The sequence below is a fragment of the Moschus berezovskii genome, chromosome 4 (genome assembly GCF_049115385.1).
Source record: "Moschus berezovskii isolate FMDL1 chromosome 4, NW_MosBer_1.0, whole genome shotgun sequence".
In the NCBI taxonomy this organism is placed as follows: domain Eukaryota; kingdom Metazoa; phylum Chordata; class Mammalia; order Artiodactyla; family Moschidae; genus Moschus; species Moschus berezovskii.
Window position 1 is genome coordinate 68,061,192 of NC_142463.1, and position 20,665 is coordinate 68,081,856.

A 20,665-nucleotide genomic window follows, 5' to 3' on the forward strand; every position below is an offset into this window, starting at 1 on the left:
GAACTGTTATGATTATAAAATGATGTTTAGAGAAACTACAACATCAGGAAAGCCTATGAGAAATGATGAGTCAAAAATCTCAATATCTTATCATTGAATTTTATAATGGTATAATTGTATAAAACTAGCAGGCCAGCAGAAACCAAAACAAAAATAAAACTGGAAGGAGAAAATGATCCTAAACATTAAGTCGTTTTCTCCCCAGGTTTCCCTATTTTCTGTAAGAAGCATAGATATTTTCAATGAATTTTTCTTTTAGTTAAGAGAAAACAATTTTCTTGTAGTGGTGCCTTAGATATAATGCTTATCTCATTCCTCATTAAAAATTTAAAGTTTATATTTTATGGCTTGTAAATTGCCATGGTGATGGGATTAAATGCTTAGCTTATGACGTGCATGCGTGCTAAGTCATTTCAGTTGTATCCAACTCTTTGCAACCCTATAGACCACCAGACCCTCTGAACATGGGATTCTCTAGGCAAGAATACTGGAGTGGGTTGCCATGCCCTTCTCCAAAGGATTTTCCCAACCCAGGGATTGAACCTGCATCTCTTAAGTCTCCTGCATTGGAGGCACATTCTTTAACCATTAGTGCCACCCAGTGATTTATTTACCTCCCTGGGTTTTAGTTGACAACTTTTGTGAGAGGTTAAAAGTGACCTCTCTAACAGCAGTTGCTTTATTAAACCCTTATCTTCTGTATGTTTCAGAAAGTTGTTATAGATGTTTGAAACTTTAGAACCACAAAAATGGATGAAATTGTCTGGCAGTTTGTGATGGATACAATGTAACAGTATGTTTATGATTTCTCTTTAGGAATTTTTCAAATAGAAACTAATTGCAGCCTTTCCAGTTGACCAGCATTCATAGGGTAAGATTAATATTCTGAATTGTGAACACATGGTAAAGATAATTACTTTTACATTGGTAGCTTGGGGCAAATAAGTACTGAATACTTAGTACGTAAAAAGATCACTATTCTTACAGATGTTTTGAGTAAAATCCTTTTGATGTTTTAAAACCAATTAAACAGAAAATTAAATCTGTATACATTTTGGTAAAATATCATCTTCCTATCCTTTGTTTATTTTGTATGTAGGAAAGGATATGTGTGTGTGTATGTGTTAGATATTTTTAAGTTTTTAACGTTAAAGATCTAAAGAATATAATAAATGTTTATGAGAGGCTTAGACTCCATGACTCCATGTCTCTATTTTTCTGATTTTTGTTTAAGGTAGCATTTTTAATGCATAGAATTGGTTTGCTTGGTATGTTTCCATAATAAAAAGATGGCCTAGCTTTCCTCGAGTAGGTAAGTCAGAAGTAAACAAGTCCCATCTCCTGTTGCTTTCTGCAAGCATCATTCATCTTTTATAGTTGCAGAAGTTTAATATTGAATTAGCTCTGTGGCAGAGCTCTTGACTTGGACATAATGAATGATTAATTTTTATGTATTAAATTGCATGGCTCACCAGTGTTCTGAATATGGCATATGTCTTAAAGCTGTGTCACCCAACTGAACATAGTCCTGGTAAAGCAGTGCTGAGGACAGTGGGCCTGTCTCCTACTGTTTTCTGAGCATCCTTCTTTTTACAGATGAAGGTAGACACTTGGACTTCTTGAGTATATCCACATTTTGCTGTTGAATTATCGAGTTCACTGTGAATTCTGAAAAGCTAATAACAGATCAACCACTTCTCTTCTTATAACTTCAGTGACTTTTCCACCACTCCTATACTACTTGTTATCTGAACTGTGTATCTGGCCTGCAGGTCCTCTGTTACTCTTACTTTCCCCAGGCTTCTGACACTGCAACCAAGTGTCCTCCTTTCTGATCTGCACACATCCTAGGCTTCTTGCACCTTCTGCTTAAGATGATCTCCCCCAATATCATCACATGGTTGGCTCCATTCTCATCTACATTCTAGTGGTAGTCCCTCTAAAGAGAGAGGCCTGCCCTGACTCCCCGGTCTAAAGTAGCTGTGTCTTCTTCATAGCTTTTCTGATTTTATCATGTGCATGTATCTGATTGTCTGCCTATCCTTACTACACAGTAAGGTCGCTGGGAGCCAGGATCTTGTCCTTCTTGCACATTTCTACATTTCCCTAACACTTAGAACTCTATTTGGCACATAGTAGACACAAGTCACTCCAGTACTCTTGCCTAGAAAATCCCATGGATGGAGGAGCCTGGTGGGCTGCAGTCCGTGGGATCGCTAAGGGTCGGACACGACTGAGCGACTTCACTTTCACTTTTCACTTTCACACATTGGAGAAGGAAATGGCAGCCCGCTCCAGTGTTCTCGCCTGGAGAATCCCAGGGACGGGGGAGCCTGGTGGGCTTCCGTCTATGGGGTCACACAGAGTCGGACACGACTGAAGTGACTTAGCAGCAGCAGACATTCTAAATATTTGTTGCATAAAAGACTAAAATCCTGACCTCTCCTTGACAAGCACTGCTTTCCTGTTCTCCGTAATGTTTCACCCATTGTCTTTGGGTATTTTGTTTGTATAGAACCAAATGCAGTGCTTATTTTTGGCCACCATCCTACTCATTTTGGCATTGAAATGACAGTGTAAGATGGTGTTGCTAACTCTCAACTATGCATGTCATCTCTCCACAATAGGATTTTAAATCCCATGAAAGCAGAAACAAGGCCTCATGTTTCCTTGGTATACCTTTGTAATCCTAAACGCCATGATTGAATGCAAGTAAATGTTAACTTTAGAGAAAGGGTTAAGACCAATGGCTTAATCATGTTTTTAAGTACCTAGAAATACTTTCTAGGTACTTAAAAATATAATTCTGGTTTGTGTGTCCTAGAGCAGGGGGAAAAAACTTCTCATTTTGATTTATTGTTTAAAATATTTATAACATAGAAATGTTTTGGACTATTGTTTCAGCTTCATGTTCTAAAACTATTTAAGAAAGCCTATTATTACTTAGGCTAGGTGGCCAGAGCAATGCTCTCAACTTCCCAGTTCTTTTCAAATTAGGCAATAAACCATGTTTTACTACCCTGTGACCCTAGAGAAGCTACTTAAACACCTCTGAAATTTAGTTTCTTTATTTGTAAAAAGTTAGACTCTGATCTCTATGGTTTCTTCTTGGGTTAAATAGTCTGTATGATTCTGCTCCTGTGAAAGGTAGGTCACCTGAGGAAGAATTAGAAGCAAATGGACTGATGACTGCTGTTGTCATTTAAAAGAACATGCGTGATTCCCCAGGGACTGAGTTTGGCTCAGCTTTGTGGTTTGCTGACCCTAGGATGATGGGAGGGGGTCAGGAAAACAGTTTTATAAACGATGAAGATGGTAGAGAAGGGTTGGAGGTTGCTGTCTGCACATTCTAGGAATTGTGTAGCCGCTGGTGGCTCATGCTCTACTGTTAATGAGATAGTAATAGGGCTGCAGCTTCTCTTCATTTTACACTAGATGATTTGGTATCTTACCTAAAACATCAAAGAATTGAGAGGTCTTTCTGAAAGCGCAATTACCATGTAAATTAAATACATGATGTGTTTCATAACCATCAGAAACAAGAAGTGAAGCAATGTTCCTTAAAGTTCAACAAATCCGATTTAATTAGGATTTCAAGAGATGGTCACATGCTCTCAATTGTCATATTCAGTAACTTTCTCCTGGGACTTCAGATGATTAGGGTAATTTTTCTAATATTTAGCATATCATTTGATTGTTTCACAGATCTCTTACCACTCTACAGCTTTGGATAAGAAGCTGCAGAATGACAGCTACCCGTCACTGTTCTCCTTTGGTTTCTCTGTTTTGACTATGATGTCAGATCCTCTGATTTCTGTGCTCCAGAAACACTGTGCTGCTCTTTTACCTGCTTCTCTGTCCACCTTTACTCTTCATTGTCTGATAGCCCTTCCTCATCTGATATGTTACAAAGGAGAGAGAGATCCTAGTCTTCTTTCACCAAATTCTTCCAAAGAATTCATTTCTTTGGCACTATCTGCTACTTAAATGCTCAGGACGTCCCGTGGTGGGTTAAAGATGGCTGCAAATACTTTGTGATTTTTTTTCCTGTCAAGAGATGGAGTCTGTTTCCCGTCCTTTTAAATCTGGGCTGGCCCTGTTATTTTTTCTGACCCGTCACATGTGGCAGAAATGGTATGGGGTAAGGCCGGGCCTTAAAGGGATTTGTAACTTCTGCTTTTGTGTGCTTATAATTTTCTCAGTTAGAACTCAGCCACCTTGCTGTGAAGAAGCCTAAACAGCCATGTGGACGAGTGGTAAGGCCCTTGGTCAGTAGCTGAAGCTGAGGTCCAGGCCAAGCAGCCAGCCAGAACACCAGCCCTGTGACTGAGGCATCTTGGACCTTCCAGCCAGCCCAATGTTCCAGCCAACACCATGCAAAACAGAAGAACTGCCTCTTCATCCCAAAGAGTCATCAGAAATGATGAATGGTTATTTCAACTGCTAAGTTTTGGGCTGGTTTGTGACATAGCAATAAAGAACTAAAATAAAAATTGGTGCCTAGAAGCAAGGTGTTGCCACAGCAAAACATCTGGCATTGGCTTTGAGACCAGGTAGCAGTGAACCTGAAGGGGAAGTAAGATTATTATTAATGGTGGCTGGAAGGGCAGAAAGGAAATTTATACTGGAGGATATAAAACAGTACCCTTGTTATGTATTGGCAGAAAACTTGACAAGACTGACACCATAACATGGAATATAGAAAATGAACCTAATCGATTTGTATATCTAGCTTAGATTTTCCTTCAGAAAATGGAAGTACTAATTGCCTTCTTAAAAACACTTATGACTAAAGTAAGAGAGAGATTAATTATAGAAGAAACAGTTCGGATTTTAAGTAAACTTTTAGAGGACTTATTTCCAATTCAGAATTTTCTGGGGTCATGAATAAAATTGTTCCTTATTCCTAGCTTCTCTTCCAAGCAAAAGGTACTCAAAGGTGAGATCCAGAGCAGCGCTAGTGCAGTAAAACTTGGTCTTAAGGTCGGAATAAAGGCCAGGGCACAGGTATAGGGCCCTGTACTAAGACTTCAGGAAGATTTAAGGCAGTGCCTCTTCTCAGCTAGATAGAAAGGCTTCTAAGAATCTTAAGGGTGTTGTTCCATAGTATTCCAAACATGATTTAGATGACAAGATCCTGGACTTTAAGCCTGAACTTGATGCCATAGTGGAATAAAACTTTGGGCTGAGGGCAGGACTTGGGAGAGGGTGAGGCTTTCATGTGAGAGGAATGTAAATCATTTGTGGGTAGAGAGTAGACTGATGTCTGCACATTCTTTGCCGTTCTTCCACTGAGAGGAGGCATTTATTCCCAAATAAATCTGGGCTGGTACATGACTCCTTTGGCCAATAGCGTATGCTGGGCATGACACCGTGATTTGAGCTGTGCCATAAAAGAACTGCGGTTTTCACCTCTCTGTTTGGAATGCACCATCATAGAACCCAGGCACCATGCTGTGTGAGGACACTCGAACAACCACAAGAAGTCTCACATGAAGTTCCAGTCAGCACCAAGTACCAGCCTGATGAATAAGGACATTTTGGACCTTCCAGCAATCTCTGTGCCAACCAACTCCAGGAAGTGAAAGAACCACCCACAGAATCACAAGAAATAAACTTATTTTTAAGCCACTAAGGTTTGGAATGTACAGACTAACTAGCCAAAATCCTTCCCATCTATATGCTTCCAAGATCTTGCTTCTCCAAGGAGAGGCTTAATCCCTTAGATACATCCTGCCTAACATGTGAACATAATACTCTTCTGCCCTATGCATTTTTGTACATTCAGTTATTTATTGTACAAATACTTATTGTACACCATATGCTAGAAATTGTGGGAGATCCTATAATGCCATAGGATCAGAATCAGAATTCTTTTGACCCTGCTTCTCCATGGTCCTCTCTTAGGATATTTGATGTTGCTAAGTGGTGTTGAATTTTCATTTACAGTGACTATTTTATTCACTGCTTCTTTTCAAATATATTGCAAAGGCTTTCAGTATTATTTCTGGCCCACATGATTGAAATAACCTTTCAGCTGCCCGCCTGTTTCTAATCCCTCCACCTTAAATCCATCCTGCAAATCTCTGTAGCTCAGTGACTCATTGTTCCCCTTCACCTGAAGGTTCCTGTGGTTGATGGTAGCTGTTACTTTGTAGTCTTTGGGAAGTGGGTGCGCTCTAGACATCTGAAATTTCCAGGAAGACTTAAAAGACAGGCGGTTTCCCCAGTTATTTTGTTGCCAGTCTATCTTGTGAGCTCTCTCCTCTGACCTCACTTCCACCAACTTCAAGAGTGGCATCTGGGTTTCAGTTTCTTATAAAAGTGCTCCAGATAGTTCTACTGTGAAACCAAAGTTGAGAACCACTGTCTTAGATTTGTGATTCTCAAAAAGTAATCTTGTACCACTAGCATCAGCATTACTTAGGAATTTGTTAAAAATACACATTCTTGGGGCCTACTGCAGACCTAATGAATCAGAAACTCCAAGAGTGGGGTTTATCACGTGATTTCACAAGCTCTCCAGTGATTTATGAGCATTAGTGTTAGAGAAACACTTTACTAGATGAATCCTACAGTTCCCTTCTAGATCGCAAAATTAGTGTCTGGCTAGTGATTCTTCAAGTGCTTGAGGAATGCTAAATAATTGTCATCAGACCTCTGAAGAGTGGTTCAGAGGATTATTTAGTATAAAGCAAAGGAGCCAATGAGTCCTGGACACTAATGCATTGTTTCCCAGAGTGAATTTAAATTTCAGCTAAAGATATGTTAGACCCAAGAAACATGATGAGAAGAGTAGGGCTAAGTATTTTGAAAGACTATAAAGTGATTTTTAAGTCAATTATCAGTGAGAGTAGTGTACAGAAACCCTATTTTGATTTGTTTGGCTATGTCCCTGCCTGGAGCCAGAGACAGAGATCTTTGAAGTAGCGTCCAGTTCTCAGCATAGAATGACTCTAAATACCATCTGATCATCATTTGTTTATTTTTTCACTGGTTATTTTGGAAATGCTTTCAAAGTAAAATTAGGACTAGTGGGAAGTAAAGACCGTCTAACTTGAATGTTGTTGTTCCAGTCTTAGAGACTTCGGGGTGAGATTGTCAAATGAATTCATGTGCTTTGAAAAGCTTTTATGATTTTTTAATGAGGTTTAAAAGCTAAAGGAATGGGATTAAGACCATAAAATCCTTTACTTTTAACATTGTTTCTTTGAACTGATTTAGTGCATTTGTATATTAGAAATAGAGATCTGATTTGGATTGAATCCTCATTGTTTGCAAAAATATGGTCTGGAAAAAATTTCCTGGACACACAAACAGTATTCAACTTTGTAACAACAAAGGACAGCTATGTTCTAACTCTCCAGTTAAGCACTTCAATTAGAAAAATTAACATCATTTAATATACAGGAATGCTTGAGACTTCATACAGCATTAAATGCAGATGCTGTATATTTATATAAAGTCTTAAATAGTTCAGTGGAACATGTTTAGTAGAAAAAGTTTAGCTGAGAAAGCAGATTATATAGTATGTAACTGGAGACAGTGCAGAAAGCTATACATTTATAGCCTGGTCTTTCCAAAGATTGAAATGGAACCCACTTACAGCGCAGATGCTGGTGTAAGTTGATGTCTTAGTTCCTTCAGGATGCTATACAGCAAACCATCGCAGCAAACATTTATTTCTCAAAGTTTCTGGAGGCTGGAGAGTCTAAGATCAGCAGATTCAGGGTCGGAAGAGAGCTCACTTCCTAGTTGGTAGATAGCCATATTCTTTCTGTTTCCTCACAAAGTGGAGGGGGCAAGAGAGCTCTCTGGGGACCCTTTATAAGGGCACCAATCCCATTCACTAAAGTACCATCCTTGTGACCTACCTCCCAAGGTCCCACCTCCTAATCCTGTCATGTTGGGCATTAGGATTTCAAAATACATATTTTTCAGGGACACAAATATTCAGTCCATTGTAGTGGGGGAAAGAGTTAAATATTCAACTTTTTCTTAGCTTTTGAAAGAACTGAGATTGGCACAGTTAAGTGGATTAAGTGGCCTCGACAATGTGGTCTGGTGTGGACGAGACTTGAGATTTTATCCTCAGAACCTAGGTTCTAGTTGTAACTATTTCTTGCTGTTCTTGTCACCTTGGACAAGATAACACCTTTGGGGCCTGCCTTATTTTCCATGTTTATAAAATGTAACGAATCATACTTATTATAATGGTTTGTTGTAGGTATAAAACTAATATAAGTGAAAGTGCTTTGACAGTAAGAAAACCGATATTAGATTATTGATAACAGATATTTATTTGTTCTCTCTCTTATTGATGAGGAACTTATCCAAGGAAGTCTAAATTAGTTGATTAGAGGAAAAGTTTATGATTCTTAAAAAGATGAACAGGAAAAATGATTTACACATAATTTAGAATAAATGTCACAGATTTGTAGTGAATTGTGGTCCTCTAACAGGTTAGTTATAGTAATCTCTCATTCTGATTATTTTAAAACCATTACTGTAGTTGGAAGTTTGTGATTCTATTTTTTTTTCTTCTTATGTCTAAAGTAGAAAATATATTTGCAGTCTTCAGGGAAACTGTGTTGTATAGTGAGTATTGTGATGGCTGGGCAGCATTTTAGAATTATGCAATAAATTCTCTCCTGGTACTTTACAGCTGCAGTGCAGCGGAACAATATGTAAAATGTTTCACACATCAAATGTCTTTATCATGCTTACTACACATAAATGCAGTTGTCTATTATATGTTGTCAGACTTGTAAAAATCAATTGTGAATAAGAAACTCATACTCCAGTGGTCCTAAGTTTGAGTTAATATACAGTTGGGTTGTCACACACTAACTGTGCTTTCTGGCCTGAAAAATAATTTGATCCTGGGTAGTAGTTATAAAGAAGCTTTTACACATGGATTGGTAAATCCGAAGTAAATTTCAGACATGCTAACTTTTTGATCTTTGAAAATGACAAGATTACAAGAGTATTGCTAAAAGTACCTTAAGTATAATTTGGGGTCAGTACTCTGAGCTGGATTTCGAGTACTTAATAAACCAAAAAAAGGATTGTATATTCCAGGCAAATATATGAGCCTTCTCAGCAACTTTTCAGAGGGTACATAGGCACTAAAAAATACAGTTTTCACACCCAACTAAAAAAACTTTTGTATGTTTTAAAATGTTCTCACATTTCAAACGAATCAGTATATGTGTAATTTAAATAATTGAAAATTATTGAAATAGATGCTAAGAATGACTTTTATTAACTTACTATGTACAAAACAAAAACCTATTAATGTAAAGGACAGCTACATTTAATAATATAATTTTAGAGAATTTCAGTCTTATTTCTGAGCTGTGTAAGTTATTAACTTGTAGCTATATTTAATGAATTAGTAGGCTGAATTTTAAGAGCACTGAGTCTCATTTGGATAGATGTGTGATAAAGTGCAGAAATTATATGATTTGACAGGCCAGCTGATGAATGCAAATAAGACCAACTGAATGAGCAAAATTAGAGTATGTAGACTGCCTGGAAAAAGCTAAGTGTTCACCCAAGTGTTGTAGCTATGGCACTTTAAAATATGTTATTAATAACATGTAAATTTCTGTAGAAACATCTCTATAAATTAAGGTCAGAGGCCATATATGATCTGGTCTGTGGATGGGGTCTTCTATAAGTAGCTTTGCCAGAATGTCCTCCAGTGTGAAAAGTAAACTGAGTTATGAAAATGGAGAGGGTCTCTAAAGACAGTATCTCCAATTTTGTTTGTTTGAATTATCACAGCTATTTCAAGATATCTATACTTTCTTTTAGAATGAAGACAATCACAGAGATGGTGTGTCTAAGAAATTTCAAAAGGTGTAGGCCTCCTGATTGAAGTACAGTCAACTTACTGGATTCATTTTTTTTCATTATAGTAAGTATAAACTTTTAAAGTATATTGTTCCGGCCAGTGTTGACTTGTATTCTTTGTTGAATAAATATTACTCTCTGTCAAATACCGTTATTGTTAAAGCTGTTTCTGTTTATATTATTCTATAGTTTATTGTGTAGCTTTAATGAATTTAACTCTGAGGATCTTTGAGAGAACAAATAAAGCTATAGACTTTGAGCTGGCAGAGCCCTTAGAGATGATCTCTTTCACTTTCTTTGTCCATTACAAGAAATTCCTTCACAACATCCTTGACAGATGGTCATCTTATTTAACTCAGTCCTGGTAGGGAGAAGGGCCTAAACTATTTCACAGAACTATTTCTGTGGATGTCCCAGCACAAATTAAATCAAAATACCACTTTCTAAAATGTGCACCCTCTTAGTTCTGCCTCTGGAAGAAATCCACGTATTCTTTAATCCAAGAGGTAGTCCTTCAAAAAGGTTTAAGGATGAATTCTTAGATTCCCCTAGTCATCTTTTATCTCAGCTGAATATCATCAGTTTCCTGCGTTCCTCCAAGGGAAATGGTTCATAAACAAGAAGCTCCTGATTGTTTCAGTGTCCAATTAGTCTTTAACCTGTGACTCAGCGTTGGGTTCCAGGTGTGATCTCACCAGGCAGCCACAGAAGGACTGTTGCCCCTTTATCTGAGTTCATGAATTAATATGGCCACAGGTTACAGTCATAGTATAGCTATATGGAGCATAAATATAGCTACATGTTGCATAATAGCTATGGCACAGTTAGCTTAAAGCATGCATTCATGTCAACTAAAATCCTTAGGTATTTTTCCCATGTTCACCCAGCAGTGTCTTCTGCCATCCTTCCCTCCCATCACATTTATGGTATTTGGGGTCCAAGTCCAGACTTTCTATCTGTTGCCTGTAATCCTCTTGTTTTGGGTTTTTGTCATGTCTTGACACAGTTATAATTAACTGCAGTGGAGTGAGGCAGAATGGGAGGAGTTGAGAGTTAGAAGGAGATCCACTAAACCAGAGTAAAGGAGGGAAGCCCTGGAGAGCTATTTAATCAAGTCATGGGTCCTAAGAGGAAGTTGAACCCATATAGTATGATGTTGCCTAGAAAGGATGCAGGTGGAAACTCGTGCTGCAGGCCAGTAGTTAAAATCAGAGATCCTGGGGTGCCCTAGCAAGGGGGAGAGCATGAAGGTATAGGGTTCAGAGTTGGATGGCCCGTTATATGTTAAGGCTGACCAGCCAAAGAAAAGTAAGGAGTGTACTATGAATACTTTTCAATATGAAAATGAAAAATCCACCTTGTTGTTTCTGAAGGCAAAAATAATAATAGCATATGCCCTTAATCATTTGTTGTATTAGTACTTTGCCGTCAAAACACTAAATACAAGAGAGTCCCCATAGTAGGGTGTTGTGACTAGGGCTTTCTTCCCCATCCATTTTTATAAGCCATCACCATTATGTGTCAGCTTTTAAGTATTCTAAGTTGGATGTGAATTTAAGTCACAAAGTTAGAGCTTAGGGGAAAAGGAGATAATATATTAAATCATAATTTTTCCGAACATAGATAGGATTGGTAGATCCTGCTAATCCTAAGGGATAATTTTATAAAGTAGTGCTTGCTCAAAGGAAGTTCCTGTAGTGGTTGAAACATAGCTCCTAGGCTGTAACCGATTCTCCAGCCTTGGAAGTGGGATGTGAAATAGAGCTTATTCAGACCATTTAGAAGGTACAACCTATGGTTGTTAGAAATCAGTAGCATAGGAACAGATTTTCCTAATGTTGATTGAAGAAAATTCAGTTTCTGGTTTTTAATAGATTAGCATGAAGTGGAGATGCAGGAGGAAGCTAGATAGTTGCTTCACGTCCTACCCCAAATACCTTTGCAGAGATCCAGCCTGGCGATCACCAAATATTCTCTCATCTAAGGGACTTTATAGTTCTCAGTTGGCATAGCCTAAGGTTTCAAATGAAGCCAGGAGACTTTGATACTTTTTGATCATCACCCGTGCCTGCCAGGTTTTGCCCCTGAGCTTAAGCCTAATTGGATATGTACAAACATTAGAGTTTAAGCTTACTTGGGGTACTTGCTTCAGTGGTTTTTCTTTTATTTTCCTCTTCCAGTTTCTGTCATCCTACAAGGGAAAGCCATGATTACACTAACAGAGCTAAAATGTCTAGCAGACGCCCAGTCATGTTATCACATCCTGAAGCCGTGGTGGGACGTCTTTTGGTATTACATCACCCTGATCATGCTGCTGGTGGCTGTGCTGGCTGGAGCCCTCCAGCTGACACAGAGTAGGGTTCTGTGCTGTCTTCCCTGTAAGGTGGAATTTGACAATCACTGCGCCGTGCCTTGGGACATCCTGAAAGCCAGTGTGAACGCATCCTCCAATGCTGGGATGCCACTTCCGCTGCCCCTCAGAATCCAGAACGACCTCCACCGACAGCAGTACTCCTACATTGATGCCGTCTGTTACGAGAAGCAGCTCCACTGGTTCGCCAAGTTCTTCCCCTACCTGGTGCTCTTGCACACGCTCATCTTTGCAGCCTGCAGCAACTTCTGGCTTCACTACCCCAGCACCAGTTCCAGGCTCGAGCATTTTGTGGCCATCCTGCACAAGTGCTTCGATTCTCCGTGGACCACCCGCGCCCTGTCAGAGACGGTGGCCGAGCAGTCGGTGAGGCCCCTGACCCTCTCCAAATCCAAGGTTCTGCTCTCGTCCTCAGGGTGCTCAGCCGGCGATGTGGATTCCAACAAGCAGTCATTGCCCTACCCACAGCCTGGCTTAGAGTCAGCTGGCATAGAAAGCCCGACCTCTAGCGTCCTGGACAAGAAGGAGGGCGAACAGGCTAAAGCCATCTTTGAAAAAGTGAAAAGGTTCCGCCTGCACGTGGAGCAGAAGGACATCATCTATAGAGTGTACCTGAAGCAGATCATAGTCAAAGTCATTTTGTTTGGCCTCATCATAACTTACGTTCCGTATTTTTTAACCTACATCACTCTGGAAATTGACTGTTCAGTGGATGTGCAGGCTTTTACTGGATACAAGCGCTACCAGTGTGTGTACTCCTTGGCAGAAATATTCAAGGTCCTGGCTTCATTTTACGTCATCTTGGTTATACTTTATGGTCTCACCTCATCTTACAGCTTGTGGTGGATGCTGCGGAGCTCTCTGAAGCAATATTCCTTTGAGGCACTCAGAGAAAAAAGCAACTACAGCGACATTCCAGATGTCAAGAACGACTTCGCCTTTATCCTCCATCTGGCTGATCAATACGACCCACTCTACTCCAAACGCTTCTCCATATTCCTGTCAGAGGTCAGTGAGAACAAACTGAAACAGATCAACCTCAACAATGAATGGACGGTCGAGAAACTAAAAAGCAAGCTTGTGAAAAATGCCCAGGACAAGGTAGAACTGCACCTTTTCATGCTAAACGGTCTTCCCGACAACGTCTTCGAGCTGACAGAAATTGAAGTGTTAAGCCTCGAGCTGATCCCTGAGGTCAAGCTCCCCTCTGCGATCTCGCAGCTGGTCAGCCTCAAGGAGCTCCACGTGTACCATTCGTCCCTGGTGGTCGACCACCCTGCCCTGGCCTTTCTAGAGGAGAATTTAAAAATCCTCCGCCTGAAATTTACTGAAATGGGGAAAATCCCACGCTGGGTGTTTCACCTGAAGAATCTCAAGGAGCTTTACCTGTCGGGCTGTGTGCTGCCTGAGCAGGTAAGCACCATGCAGCTGGAGGGCTTTCAGGACCTGAAAAACCTGAGGACCCTCTACTTGAAGAGCAGCCTCTCCCGGATCCCACAAGTTATCACTGACCTCCTGCCTTCGCTGCAGAAGTTGTCCCTCGATAACGAGGGGAGCAAGCTGGTTGTATTGAACAATCTGAAAAAGATGATCAATCTGAAAAGCCTGGAGCTGATCAGCTGCGACCTGGAACGTATTCCACACTCCATTTTCAGTCTGAACAATTTGCATGAGTTAGACCTCAGAGAAAATAACCTTAAAACTGTGGAAGAAATCATTAGCTTTCAGCACCTCCAGAATCTTTCCTGCTTAAAGTTGTGGCACAATAACATCGCTTATATTCCAGCCCAGATCGGGGCGTTGTCTAATCTAGAGCAACTCTCTTTGGAACATAATAACATTGAGAACCTGCCCCTGCAGCTTTTCCTATGCACCAAACTACATTATTTGGATCTAAGCTATAACCACCTGACCTTCATTCCAGAAGAAATCCAGTATCTGAGTAATTTGCAGTACTTTGCTGTGACCAATAACAACGTAAGTAAATCCATTCTTCCCCTTTTTTGGCCAGTCATTTGAGTGTCTGCTGTTGCAGTGTGTGGCGTCACTAAAGATAATGGACTTTAAGTCATGCTCAGCATCCTGAGCTTGGCCTGACTGCCACTTACAAGACATGTGACTGTGGATGAATTATCAAAACACTGAGAGTCAGTTTTTAATGTAATTTACGAGTTGTCATGGAGATTTTATGAGAAAAAAATAAAAGCATTTGGCACAGTTTCTGGCACGTAGTAGGTACGCAAATATTCTCTTTATCCTCTTTCCCTGTTTTTTAACATAAACATCACAAAAGTTATGGCAGAGCTTACTTTCGTTTCAGAAAAGGCTTAAGTACAATATTTAGAAAGTTTCATAAAATTTTTCAGCTTTCCAAGTCTGACATAGGAGAACGTCTTGTAAAAAAATTCTGGGATTGTGAATTATTCATAAGTTCTTTCTGTGATGCGGTAAGAAAGACTTGAAATCTCCATGCACGTCTAGAAAGACAATTCAAAATGAAAGGCCTGGTTCTATAATGCAGCACTAGGGCTTCTTAGAAGCTTTTTCCAGCATCCATGCTTTAAAAATGAACCATAATTTGCAACAGTAAAGCCAAATTAAGGAGAACTGAACTTAGCTGAAACAAGAAAAAACAGAATAAATGAGTAGTTTCCTAGGTTAAAATGTGAAGAAGAAGGAAAAAGACAAAAATCCTTTTGGCTGAAAGGACAAGAGAGTGATGGTAATATCCATATGGGAAGAAGAAAAAACCTGTCAGAAATCAGGTCTGCCAAAAGTTGAAAGTGACTCCCCTTTAGTTAAAATGGGAACTACTTTCTTCTACCCCACCCCAAAAGGTATTATCTCCTAGACTTTTTTATTTATTTTTAATTGAAAGATAATTGCCTTACAATATTAATTTGATTTCTGCCATATATCAACATGAATTAGCCATAGATGTACTCCCAGACTTTTTAATAGTTTATATTTCATGCTAAATATATCTGTGAACATGGAGTTGGCCAATAAACATATTGATCACCAGACAGTGTTTTTAGAAACCATAAATTGTTGGAAAAATACCAGAGTTGGGGAAAGAACAGAATTTATGCTGACTTTTAGAACTCTGGCTTCATTATATGTAGAAGGATAGAACCCATTATAAGATTATGAGGTTTTAAAACTCCTTTAAAAGTTAGCAGTGTACCTTAGAATTACCTGGAGGGCTTGTTGGAACACAGATTTCTTGGCTCCACTTCCAGGGTTTTTCATTCAGTAAGTAGGTCTGGTGTAGGATCCGGGAGTTTATAGCACTAAAAATCTCAGGTGAAGCTGGTGCTGCTGGTCTAATGACCATACTTTGAAAACTACAGGTCTAGAGTTTTAGCATTAGTGTTGCTTAATTATAAAGTTGATTAACATTTTGGTTACAGTTTTTCATTGTTAAACCTGTACTAAAAAATATAAATAATTATTTTGAAAGGTATTGGTTTCACCAAGTTGTTGTCCAATTAAATCACTCCATGGAGTTTTGAAAGTCACAGCTGATTAAATTGTCATCTAACCATAATTATCTAAGTGTATCAGCAAGTTAATGATTTTCTCTAGTTTAATGTAATGAAACTGAGACTGTTGGTACTGTTGACACTAAGTTTATTGACTTCTTTTGTGTCTGAAAGGGAGACTAGGTGTTAGTATCAGATGTATTTTGTCTTGAATAAGGAAAGAGTACTTGGTAGCATATGAAAATTCTTATGCCTAAGATAATTAATGGCCCAAGAACAATGCCGTCTTGGGCTGTGTTGTCTCAGAAGTCATAACCAGCAGTTGTGAGCATCCTCAGAACTGTTGTAATGACTACAAATCTTGGACTGGGTGAGAAACACTCTTCTCAGAACTGTGAAGAGACTTACCTGCTAAGGATGTGGTGAAATTGGAAGACAGCAGCCAGAGAGACGAAAGGTTCCTCTCTGGTGGGACAGTGTAGCCTAGTGATAGGAAGCACTGGGAATGGAAGGGAAAGAGAATAGTTCACACTGTTGGTCTTCAAATATTCAGAAGCCCTACTTAGGAAGGAAAGCCTGTTGGGAGTTGCTGTTAGTGTTAGAGCTCAGACAAGCAAGAGAAGAGCTCATCTTTCCCAAGAAAGCTGTCCAGAGACTGAATGAACATCTGAGAAGGGAAAAGTGATTTTCTTAATAAAACTGTCCAGATATCAATCGTCAGCTGCTTGGTGGGAATACTGGTAAAGGGAACTGAGGATTCATGTTTTATGTAGGAATTTAAGTAACTTGAAGGTTTCTTTTTGAAACCTTAAGGTTCTCACGACTATAAGGTAGACCAAAATATTTATAAAACTTAGAAAATAAAGCATCAAACCTGCCGCATCAATATTTAGATATGCTTATACTCAGAAACGTGAGTTGATTCCTCTTTCTGGAGTGGAGGTTGGTAAAGATTCCAGAAAGAATACTTTTTTAAAGACTTGGACAGTGTGTCAGATTCATAAGATGGAGGCAACAAATGCTAACTCTGGGGTTAAGCAGAAAAGACATTTATTGAAAATATGTCATGTGTCTCATTACTGAAAAGGCTACAAAATCAGGCTGAGGAAACAGGGACAAAGTTAGATATCAAAAGAAAAGCAGCCAAAATCATAGTACAAAAGTAAAATTAATAGGTACCCCGACACTGACCATACCAGCACTGAAAACGATGCTGCTGTTACTGTGACCCTTGCTCTCCCACAAAATCGGTTCTTCATGGTTTCTGCTTTATGCCTTTGGCCCCACATCTAAGCAACTGATAGAGTTTGTGAATGCTCACGGGCTTCCCATGTGGCTCAGTGGTGAAGCATCCGCCTGCCAATGCAGAAGGTGCAGGAGACACTGGTTTTATTCCTGAGTCAGGAAGATCCCTTAGAGAAGGAAATGGTAACCCTCTCCAGTATTCTTGTCTGGAGAATCCCACGGACAAAGGTCTCTGGTAGGCTACGGTCCATGGGTAGCACAGAGTCAGACACGACCAAGCAAACACACATGCTTATGCTCATGAATGCTCACACTCGAGCTTCAGGAGATCTGGAAACAGAAGAATCTGGTTTGTCAGTTCTCCAGTGGGAAGTGGGTGCTGCTGCCCACCAAGAGCGCCATGAAGATAAGGTAGAGAATTCTCTAGACATTGAAAATGTTGGGCAGCCCCCAGATGAAAGACATTCACTGAGAGGACACTCCAGACTTTACTCCATGGGATAGTGATAGGTCTTCTCACAAAAAACATGAAACAGTTTTTAGCATGTTTTTGCGGCAGGATTCCTCAGAGCCTTTATCATATGAACATGCATTGTGCTTCTCAAAGAGGAGGATAGGGTGTGCAACATTTGGCACATGTATTTGAGCAAGGCGTTCTTTTTTATGGTAACTCTTGAGAGGAGTGTTCTGAGAACACTGATTGGGGAAATGTGGAAGGGTAGAAGTCATGCCCAGAAGATTGTCACTGGCATGCCCAGGTGTAATAAGAGATGAGAGCCTTTAGACAGTGGGGGAGGGGGGGTCCGAATGGAGACTGCCTTGAATTCTGGCAGTCTAGTTCAAGTTGAATCATTGGGTGGTAGCTAAGGTGAGGCTTGAGCCTGACAGTTCTAGGTAACCTGAATTGGTGCCTCCGAGGAGGCCCTGGTTGTGGCATACTCAAGGGTTGGAAGAGGACAGTCGAGAAACGGAACCCCATGGGAAGTTTTAATCAGTTATGATTTAGAAGTAGGAATATAGATTAAAAAGAGACTCATGTATGAAAGGAAAACTGTGGATCATTGGTCCTGAGGTCAGCAAAGTACAGCCGCAGAGCCAAATCCACTCACAGCCTAATTTTTAAGTGATTGAGGAAAGAAAAATAATAATACTTCCTCATATTTTAAAATTATAGGAAATCCAAATTTTAGCGTCCATAAATAAATTCCATTGTTCTCCCTGCTGCTGCTGCTAAGTCACTTCAGTCATGTCCGACTCTGTGCGACCCCATAGACGGCAGCCCACAAGGCTCCCCTGTTCCTGGGATTCTCCAGGCAAGAACACTGGAGTGGGTTGCCATTTCCTTCTCCAATGCATGAAAGTGAAAAGCGAAAGTGAAGTCGCTCAGTCGTGTCCAACTCTTAGCAGCCCCATGGACTGCAGCCCACCAGGCTCCTCCATCCATGGGATTTTCCAGGCAAGAGTACTGGAGTGGGGTGCCATTGCCTTCTCCCTAGTGGGCCTGTATTACCAAAAAAATTATACTTGTTATATTTTTCATTACATCACTTAGAAACATGTGAAAATTTTTTCTTTTGTTATTATAATTACCTACGTAGTATTTTCAGTTTTGCCATTTGGTCTGCAGAACTTTCAAGATATTTACTATCCTGCTCCCTTTTTTGTTTTTTTAAGATTTTTTATTGATGTGGACCATTTTAAAGTCTTTATTGAATTTGTTACAGTATTACTTCTATTTTTTTGCTTTGGGTTTTTAAGATCTTAGTTCCCAAGACATATGGGGTTTTAGCTCCCCTGCACCCCCTGCATTGAAAGGTGAAGTCTAAACCACTGGACCCCCAGGGAGGTCCCTCTTGCTTCTTTTGAGAAAATCTTTGCCAGCCTCTGTTCTAATCCAGTGCCCTCACTTTATTGATACTGAAACTGAGGCTCAGAGCAATTTGCCTGAGGTCCGAAGTTTCCCAGTGATGGATCTGGGCTGGACCCTCTGTTCAGCTCCTCCAGTGCTCTTCCTCCTGCAGCTCAGATGCATCAGTCCAAATGAGGCTCCGTGGGAAGCAGGGCTGTGTGTGGGTGATGGGGTGGGAAAGGGCAACCTCCAACTCTCTCCAGTGCAAAGTTAGTCAGACTATGATGGTGTTGGATGTGACCAAGAAGCCCAGGAAAGGAGGAGGATGTACTGGCTTTGCTCAGATCTTAAAAATGACTCCAGTTTATACCTCGGTCTTCCAGTTTCTCTATTTCTGCATTGAAATGCATTTTATAACTCACAGACATTTAGCCCAAAGGTGAATAGTGTAGAAGTCCCCTCTAAAGATCATTTATGTGGCAATGTTCCATGTTGGTTTTGACATTATCACTTAGATATGGAAATATTCAGCTTTGTCTCTTGAAATGATTGGACTTTATGGATTTAGGTTGGCGTGTTCTGAAATAGCATGTGTCAGTGGCCAGAAAAATAGGAAAGCTGACATTGAGAAGGATTCTGAAGTGAGGTCCCAGCCTCTGGGAAACAGGGAAATATTTAATTGTCAGTGTCAGCCATGAATACAGGAAGAGAACCATCCTCCCTTGGATGTTCTGAGGGCTTGAGTACATTTGGCTGAGACGGACACTGACACTCAGGAAGTGTGCGTTGTCCACAGCCTTTCACTCACTTTCTCAACAGTGACACTGCTGAGGGGCCCACCCCAGAGGCTCACTCTCATTGCCTGGTGAAATCCCTCACCTGTACCGGGGGCTGAGAAGAAGCTAAAATCACAAATTCAGAGGTCTGAAAGAAGATGAGTGAGACATGGTAGTGCTGATAGCCAGAGAGGACAATGGCTTAGGGTCTTCACCCAGTTAAAAAAATCAGTACAATTAAGCAAGATACCTGCTGGAGTCTGGAAACTTGACTGAAGAAGAGAGATTGGGATTCTTTGATGCAGCCCTGGTTAAGGCACTTTTCTTCATAGCAGCCTCTGTAGACTAATGATCTCCATAATTGTTTAATACTTCTCTTCCCCAGTAGACCAGTGCTTGTCAAAGGAGGGCAGTTGTACCCTGCAGAAGACATTTGTCTGGAGACATGTTTAGTTGTCACAGCTAGAGAGGGCAGTGGCACTGGCATCTAGCAGGTAGAAGTCAGGGATGCTGGTGAATGCACAGGGCACCCACACACAAATTATCCCACCCCAAATGTCCGCAGTGCCAAGGTGGAGAGACCCTGCGTGGGTCTTAAAGACCCATCTGTCTTGCTCAGCATTTTATCCCCAGCACCTGGTTGGGAGCCTGGCACAAAACCAGACTCTCAGCAGGCACCCACTGAATCCATGTGAGACAAGTCTGCCCTCCTTTCAGCCTGTTTGCCTAAGTCATTCCTTTTGTGCCAGCAGGCACTCTCAACCCTGAGCACATTCATTGCACAGGACTGATCATTCCCTCTACTTTGTACGTCACTGACCCTATTTTTGAGCTGCAGATAATGTCTGATCAGAAGGGGGTTACGTTTTTTTCCTCTCATTTTTCTGCCGTATCTATCCCGAAATTGATATATCTGTGGTTTTGTATCTGCATTCTTAAGGAATGAAATAAAAGGGTAGATATTTTCCTTTGCTTATACCACCTAGTATTTTGATGTAGAATGATGAGTTATATTGCATGATAGTCTTAGAAGCAGTGATCATTTGGTTTCTTTTCAAGGATATCCAGTACTGAATGTATG

General features: G+C 40.3%; 1 protein-coding gene across 11 annotated transcripts in view; it reads left to right on the plus strand.

The window, feature by feature from the left end:
* LRRC8B (leucine rich repeat containing 8 VRAC subunit B) overlaps positions 1 to 20,665 on the plus strand; it is a 73,495-nt gene that overhangs the window by 46,471 nt on the left and 6,359 nt on the right. For 4 of the 11 annotated variants that reach the window (XM_055401697.2, XM_055401693.2, XM_088835467.1 and 1 more), the window contains exons 2-5: positions 817 to 871; positions 4,203 to 5,636; positions 9,820 to 9,922; positions 12,039 to 14,206. In XM_055401697.2, coding sequence (XP_055257672.1) covers positions 12,065 to 14,206 — 2,142 coding nt within the window. In that variant the 5' untranslated portion in view covers positions 817 to 871; positions 4,203 to 5,636; positions 9,820 to 9,922; positions 12,039 to 12,064. The remainder of the gene's footprint in view (positions 1 to 816; positions 872 to 4,202; positions 5,637 to 9,819; positions 9,923 to 12,038; positions 14,207 to 20,665) is intronic. The other 7 variants (XM_055401694.2, XM_055401692.2, XM_055401695.2 and 4 more) reach the window with 5 other exon arrangements.